We start from the raw sequence: 7948 nt of genomic DNA on the forward strand, positions 1-7948 counted from the left end.
TCATATATTGGAACGATTTATATCCTCGAGACAATTTGTAAGTCCTCATATATTTGAGATTAATGCATATTTTCAAGACAGTTTGTAAGTTCTCACTTATTGGAGCTGCTCATATTTCTGAGATCTGTAAGACCTCTGATGAGTCTATTTTACACGAGTTATATACCATTTTAATTTGATTATTGACTAAATCTTATGAGTATTGAACCTTTTTTAATGTGTTTATTAGTGATGTTTTATAGGTTTGATGAGGTGGTGTTAATGATAGTAAAAATGGAGAAAATAAGTGAAAGTTTGGCTCTTGCATTGGGATTTTGAAGCCATTCGTGAACATGATATAATGTTCTCGAGACACTTAACAATTCACACATGCACACACTCTCATGCATTGGACAAGTGGATGTTTGGCTCTTGCATTGTGACTTTGAAATTGTTCATCAACATGATATAATGTTCTCAAGAACAAAATGCAAGCTACCTGCCTAAGTTTTTGTTTGTGTTACTTAGTTGGTTTCCTTTTTCTTTGTGTTTGCTCAAAGACTAGCAAACTCTTAAGATTTATTCACCTATAAATATGTGATTGAATTAATTAAATAGACTCAATGAGAACTCGAGAGAGGTAAATTAAGTACAAATAGAAGAATTTGGTCGAATACTACATTAGTTTTATGAACCTTAAATTAAGACTTAAAGATAATTAATAGATAAAATTATTATGCCATAATATCGACTCCATATTTGAATTTTCAACCAACCTTTGTGTACAATTTTGATATTTTCAATTAGTTAAAAGTAGTTAGAAAAATAATTACAATAATCACAATTCTTTTTTTGTTTTTGTGAAATAGTAGTTAGAAATAATAAATCACGCATTAAAATGTAGTTCTCGTGGGAACGATAATCCGGACTCAAAGGTCTGTTATATTACTTGTTACGATATCATACACATGCAATATAAAAAATGCAACAACCTCGCCTACTTGACTACTTATATATCGAAGCCCAACCCACATATAAATATATGACTCAGGCTTGGGAAACTATAGTTATATCCATAAATTGTGCGTGACTGAGAGGGTCCCAACATCGGCAAACTCGATTCAATTAGATTGGACCTATAAAATTAATTAACCTCGTACAACTTTTTATTGGGCTTATCCTTTGGCCCACATCAACCGTCCATCATGTCCAATTTTCTTACCTTTATATAGGTGAGTTCATTTCCCACTAAAGGTAGTGTTTCATTCTAATCCTAGCCAAAATTCATTTTTTCGTCTCTTGCATTCATATTATCTCTTGTCCGATCGTTGATTTAACCATTGGAATGCAAACAATCACAGACATTTTTCTGAATCAACTACCTGTGACTCCTAACGAGGTGTTCAAGTGTGCGGATGATGTCTACGTAGATGAGACGTGGTTAGGATACTATTGGCACATTTTTTGAGATCAACGATAGTGTTATAAAAAACATGATACACATATTTAAGCATCCTACAAGGATTTTAAATATGCGATTACAAGTACAAGTACGTCACCATTTAAATTTTTTTCCTAATTTATTATTTGTATGTAAACCTTGAATGTAATTATATGTTCTAGTTGTGATTTGCCTAAAAAAACACTATTTTATAATTTTAATATTCAAAAAAAAAATATTACACTGTAATTTTTTAATAAAAAACACCTTTAGTTACTCATGTTTTTAAAAATTAATATATTATTACCCTCGAAGAAGAAAATTCTATATATGAATATTTTTGAAGAATGCTATGTTATTTGATCTCCATAAGAGATATTATCTAAATATGAATTTTATGAATAATCATTTCTCCCTAAAGGAAAGTATACAATAGCTTTTGTGCTATCAATTATGCACCAATATTTGACAGATTTTCTTGGACAAAAAATTTATGGAGGTTATGTTAATTTTACATCACAAATAAAATTATTTATCATCCATTTATGTTGTGTTATTTAATCTTTTATTAATTATGATAAAATAACAATAGACAAAAATTTGTTTGCTATCCTATTGAGTGCCTATTATATGTCCAATCAGTTCATGAAAATTGTCATGTATTCATGAAGGAGAAAATAAAGCTTGAAGTTAATAATTTTTTGTTTTCATTTGAAGCAAACATTCTACTTAATCAGTAATGCAAACATTTTACTGTTTGTAGTGACTAGTTAGGCTATGACTGAATCAATAATAATACAAAATGAGAATTCGAATAAATATTAATTGAAGAACTCCAAGAATTTTCAATCCAATGACTCTAACATTTTAGTGTTTGTAGTCACTAGTTAGGCTATGACTGAATCAACAATAATACAAAATGAGAATTCGAATAAATATTAATTGAAGAACTTTAAGAATTTTCAATCCAATGAATTCATATATAAGCCCCGTTTGGTATACATTAATGTAAAAATGAGAATGAAAAATATAATCATTATGGGCCCTACACAAAAGACAGAAAGTCAAATATGGTGACTTGATGTGATGAATAACGGTCATATTATCATGTGATAGATGCAATTGCAATTTATATCTTGTTATCCTGGTAATACATGAAATTTGATATACGTATATGTGGTTATAGCTAAATCATTTGGCATGACTGTTAAAATTGTCCCCGAAGGATTTAATACTTCCAAATTACATAATTCAAGTTCTGTTATCATTAGCAAGAGTAAATATGTGTTGTACTCCTTTTTCTTTGATCAAGGTTTTATCGTATTGAATTTTTCTGACAGAGTTCTAAAGAGACAACTTTATTGAAAAAAGATCTATTTTTTTATTGAATCATCATATTACTATAATCATCAAAGAGGGATGAACACCTTATGTGCAGATGATATTGTTTAAAAGTGGTAACAAGACAACATGAAACATACTTCATCAGAATTATAATGTTAAGTACATTGATGTACAAGACATAGATGATTCGATACAATTATTTTCGTTAATTGAAATTAAGAGGAATAGTTGGACTATTTTTCTTTCACTCAAGTGTTGTTTCATTGAATTTTCTTGACAAAATTTTAATGATACATCATTTCGTCACTCCATTTTTCATAATTAACTATACTCCCTTTTCCCTTTGGTTGGTATTTTTGTCCCTCCAAATTTTTGTCAAACTAAATTTTTAACGTCTTAGTTATTGTAAAATAATTATGAAATGGAGACTATTGTAAAATTATGAAATAATTATTGATAATTATTTTGTATTATCAAGATATTTACATAAGTTCACTCACCCCAAAAGAGTGTATAAGCCCTACTCACCCCAAAAGAGTGATCATATTGTAACTATCATCAAAACCCTATATAAAGGTCGTGATATAATGATATATTAACACAATTTTTTTGACTCTTTATTTTATTTTTTTTCCCTTGTCCTTTTTAATTTCACAAGAAGGTCAAGCTTTTCTGATGCCTCAAAAAAACAATGAAATCAAAATCGGAAACTCTATCATGCCATGTGAAGAAAATAATGGATCAAATTAATGGACATAGAGTATTGCTAGTTTGCTGTGAATTTCGAATATCGATTCTCGGCTTAATGAAGTCATCTAAGCACTGGTCCTTGAGAAATTACAAAGGTAGTGATTTGTTACAAAAATTAAAGGCCGAAGTTTGTAATTTTGTCCTTTTACATTGATGCCATGCTACATTTTCAAAAGATAAGGAGCGTGGTGAAATCATTAGTAACACATTCTGGTGCGTTGAACTCGAGCGATAAAATTGCAAACTTCGTGTCAAATTTACAAGAAATTAAACACTAACTACTTCATACCAATAAAAAAATCATCAAGAAATCTTAACACAAGAAAGAGACTAATTATATTCATCATACCAAGCATATAACACACAGTAACAATAGCAGTAGAAGGTAGAATATCGATAATAGCATCTATACTTTCTACTGCTATATGGTTTCTTATTCTAATTTCATTATAATACACCTAATATCTACAATACAGCTTCAGAGTAAAAACAATGCTGATATTTTACCACTATCCCCAATTTTAGCAACATCAGAACTGGACATTAGCTCTGGATGGAAAGCTCTGGAGGACTCACTCCCACAGGAATTCCATCCACAATCTTTGACATCAAATTCCCATTAGCAACAGTGTGTGTTTTTTTATCTCCATAAGCCGAGTTATGGACACCAATAGCAGCCCTACCAGATGGATCTAGGTTTTTTGACCAAGAACTATCCCACTCCACAGCTTTAGCAGTGCTGCATGCCACACTTGCTCCACCAGGAACAGTTAGATTAGCTGAATTCTGTAGATCCAAACGAATATGATATAGTCAGACGTGCTCCAATGTCACTGTGTATAACTAGAACATGTTTGATCCACAGGGTTAGGTGGATTAGACAGGATAATTAACCAGATATAATGGACAAGATTTTAAAATCCTTTCTTGTTTTTACTACTTGTATTCTCCGTCCACTTTACCATATATGTCAACTGCACAGGGTTTTAATGATAGTATTAATAGAAAGGTTATGTTACATGTACATAATTGGTTTACGCATACATAACGTGGTGAAATATGGTTGGGTCACAATTTCTTCTGCCAAATAAGAAAAAACTCTCCTACTCTCTTTTTGACACCTCATCTGTATATGAACCATTATGTAACTCCATTATGTAAAAGCAGCATTATTCTTAACCGAAATACCTGCGGAAAGAATCTCTCAAAGATCATTCTATAGTAATATGCTTCCTTTGTGGTTGGGGTATTATGCAGGAAGATATGTGCGGCATTATGCATCATCTTGTCAGTTACCTATTAGTAGAAATTGCACGAATTAACAATCATGGAAATTGGGGCTTAATAGAATGAGAGGAAGCTATGATCAATAAATAGATTCAGACAGAATTATCTGCAGGAAAATATACAGTAAATCAGCAATAGCTAGTAAAGAATATGGATCAAAAATAGTGAAAATAACAAAAAGACATACATGCTCTTCTGCATGGGCTTTAAGCCCATCTATCCAACTGTATCCGACACCATCACTAAATTGTTCTTTTTGTCTGTACAGAATATGCTGCAGTTGGTCAAATAGAGCACGTTAGAGACAAGAAATTCTCAACTGAGAAATTTTTAGTGGTGACTATTCGATAAATCCATCATTTAAGGACCTTTGGAAGATACGGATGTTCCTTATCATCAAAGGCCCTCCTTAAGATCCACTTCTCCATATGCCCCTGTTCTGGTTTGATCTGAAAATGGATTGAATTAACGAGGAAATCAAGATCAGTTTATAAATGCGCTCAACGATGAATTGGGAATATGGTAAATGACAAAAGTCCCACTAGTCACTCTGTGTTTCTTGAATAAGAGAGAGGGAAAATATGTTACCATCTTCCACTCGGGGTCAATGCTCATAGCGACATTGATGAATTCCTTGTCCAGAAATGGAACACGAGCTTCTAAACCCCATGCTGATGTTGACTTATTTGCTCGCAGGCAATCATATTGGTGAAGAGCCTTTATCTACAAGTAGATGAAAAAATTCAATCAATTTGATTACATTAATGTTTTCCAAATCCTCTAGACAAGGAAAACAGGCATTGTAAGGTTTATACAACCTTGCGACATGTTTCTTGATGGAACTCTTCTTTGTTAGGTGCCTTGTGGAAGTACAAGTAGCCCCCAAAAATCTCATCAGAACCTTCACCTGATATTACCATCTTTACTCCCAGTGATTTAATCTTCCGGGAAATAAGGAACATCGGAGTACTTGCTCTGATTGTCGTGACATCATAAGTCTCAATGTGATAAATAACATCCTCAATAGCATCAATACCATCCTGCAATAGAACATGAAGAATTGATCTTTCATTCAAGAAGAAACCATATCAGGAAGCAGATTGAACGATCCCCCAAAAAAAATAAACAAAAAGAAATCGTTCTTTGTTTGGATTGGAAGAGTGTAGTGTACCTGAACAGTAAAGTGAAACTCGTGATGTACAGTACCCAAATAATCAGCAACTTCTTTTGCGGCCTTTAGATCCGGAGAACCCTGCTCAAGAAGGAAAAAAGACACCATTATAAAGGATTACTATTACTATAAGCAGTTTTTCCAGGATCTAAAATCTATCAACTTGATAGGACCGACCTCAAGGCCAACACAGAAAGAATGAAGTTGCGCTCCCCATTGCTTGGCAGCTTTCGTGTCGGCCAAGTGACGAGCAGTAATAGAAGCTACCAATGATGAATCCAGACCTCCGGATAGAAGAACTCCAAAAGGAACATCGGTCATTAACCTTTTAGTCACAGCCTGCATTAATTTTTCCCCCAATCGCAAAGTTAAATTAAAATTGCATCTAATGCAACATGTCATTGGAGATTGCTATTTGTAAATGAAAAACCACATAAGCTTTAATTTGCTAGACTCACATCTTCAAAGGCACGTCTGAGAACTAGGGGATCGTAAGGAGTTGAAGGAATAGATTCAGAGAACCAGGGAGGATTAAACCATCTTCGGAGCCCACCAGTCTTGCTCGAATACAGGTGTCCTGGTGGAAAGACTTCAAAATGTTCACACTCATCATTCAAGCCTTTTAGTTCAGATGATATCCATATTGAGCCTGGAGACAATTTGGAAAAGTTATCAACCAGAAACCGAAAAGACCAGCAGATTAATAAGTAATATAACCGAGTCCAGGTAACTGTACCATCAAGTCCCCAGCCAATATATAAAGAAGTGATCCCAATGGCATCACGAGCAGCAAGAAAGCTGTTATCCCGGGTATCCAGTAAAACAAAAGAGAACATTCCGTCCAGCATATCGACAAAATTTTCTCCATACTCTTCATACTATCGATAGCAGATCAATTGTGAGGCCATTAACATAGTATCATAACTTACTTTTGAAGGATAAATTCCGAAAAAAATAAATGTGTCCCTTATGTAAAAGTTTAAGACGTTAGATACTTACAAGATGTGCAATAACATCACAATCGCTTCCTGTCCAGAATTTATGATTTGGCAAATGTCTACGCAATTCCTCATGGTTGTATATTTCTCCGTTTACCTAAATTTCGATGCACGAGTGATCAATCAAATAAATGCTACGTTCAATCTGAGGTTTAGACACTTGAAATTTTGCATGACTACTGAAAGATTATACTAGTAACAAATAATTAAGCAAGGTGATCTACCGTAACAACAATCTTCTTGTCTTCATTGTAAAGAGGCTGATCACCAGATGCAGGATCGATAATTGCGAGCCTCTGGTGTGCCAGATAACAGTCACCATGTTGATACAACCCACTCCAATCGGGACCACGATGCTTCAATCTATTAAATATTGGTATCCAAAGGTCAATTTTAAGGCAGTAGAATTTCTGCCCCCGTTTGGCCCCATTCTCATACTTTTTCTTTCTCTTATTTTCAACTACACAATTTTCTATAAAATAATATTACATACAAATCAAAAAAATTTCTTTCTTTTTCAACCACACATTTTTCAAAAAAACACTATTCCATCCATTAAAATTAGCTAAGAATGGGGGCCAAACGGGGGCTCTATATTACTAGAATCCATAATCAAATAACTTTATTTTTTTTTTTTGTTTTAGGGGGGTGTATTCAATTGGGATTTTTGAAGACTTTGATGAACTTTTTTTAAATGGTAATTTTTGTGGATTTCGTGAATCTTTTAAAGATTTGTATGGAATTAGTGGGAGTCTTTCATAGATATCTATGGATTTTCATTTTAAAATTTTTATAGATTTTTGTGGAATTCAAAAGACTTTTGAAGACTTTCATTTAAAATAGAATTCATATGAATCTAGTGTGAGATTCTCACATACAAGATGTTAGTTCCCATAATTTCCCTTATCCTTTCCCTTCTTCTCCCTATATAATTAAAAAAAATTGAAAAAATAAAAATTTAAGACCTTATTTAAATAA

The 7948-nt window shown here is 32.9% G+C and overlaps 1 protein-coding gene across 1 annotated transcript in view; it reads right to left on the bottom strand.

The window, feature by feature from the left end:
* Positions 1 to 3827: 3827 nt before the first annotated feature.
* Positions 3828 to 7948, bottom strand: part of LOC111403662 (asparagine synthetase [glutamine-hydrolyzing]) — a 5374-nt gene continuing 1253 nt past the window's right edge. Inside the window, exons 2-13 of the mRNA XM_023032246.1 lie at positions 7195 to 7333; positions 6972 to 7067; positions 6709 to 6850; positions 6431 to 6621; positions 6150 to 6311; positions 5973 to 6053; positions 5620 to 5841; positions 5390 to 5524; positions 5170 to 5250; positions 4989 to 5075; positions 4703 to 4810; positions 3828 to 4300 (exon numbers count right to left, since the gene is read on the bottom strand). Coding sequence (XP_022888014.1) covers positions 4058 to 4300; positions 4703 to 4810; positions 4989 to 5075; positions 5170 to 5250; positions 5390 to 5524; positions 5620 to 5841; positions 5973 to 6053; positions 6150 to 6311; positions 6431 to 6621; positions 6709 to 6850; positions 6972 to 7067; positions 7195 to 7333 — 1687 coding nt within the window. The 3' untranslated portion in view covers positions 3828 to 4057. The remainder of the gene's footprint in view (positions 4301 to 4702; positions 4811 to 4988; positions 5076 to 5169; positions 5251 to 5389; positions 5525 to 5619; positions 5842 to 5972; positions 6054 to 6149; positions 6312 to 6430; positions 6622 to 6708; positions 6851 to 6971; positions 7068 to 7194; positions 7334 to 7948) is intronic.

Source organism: Olea europaea, chromosome 11 (genome assembly GCF_002742605.1).
Source record: "Olea europaea var. sylvestris chromosome 11, O_europaea_v1, whole genome shotgun sequence".
Taxonomy (NCBI): Eukaryota; Viridiplantae; Streptophyta; class Magnoliopsida; order Lamiales; family Oleaceae; genus Olea; species Olea europaea.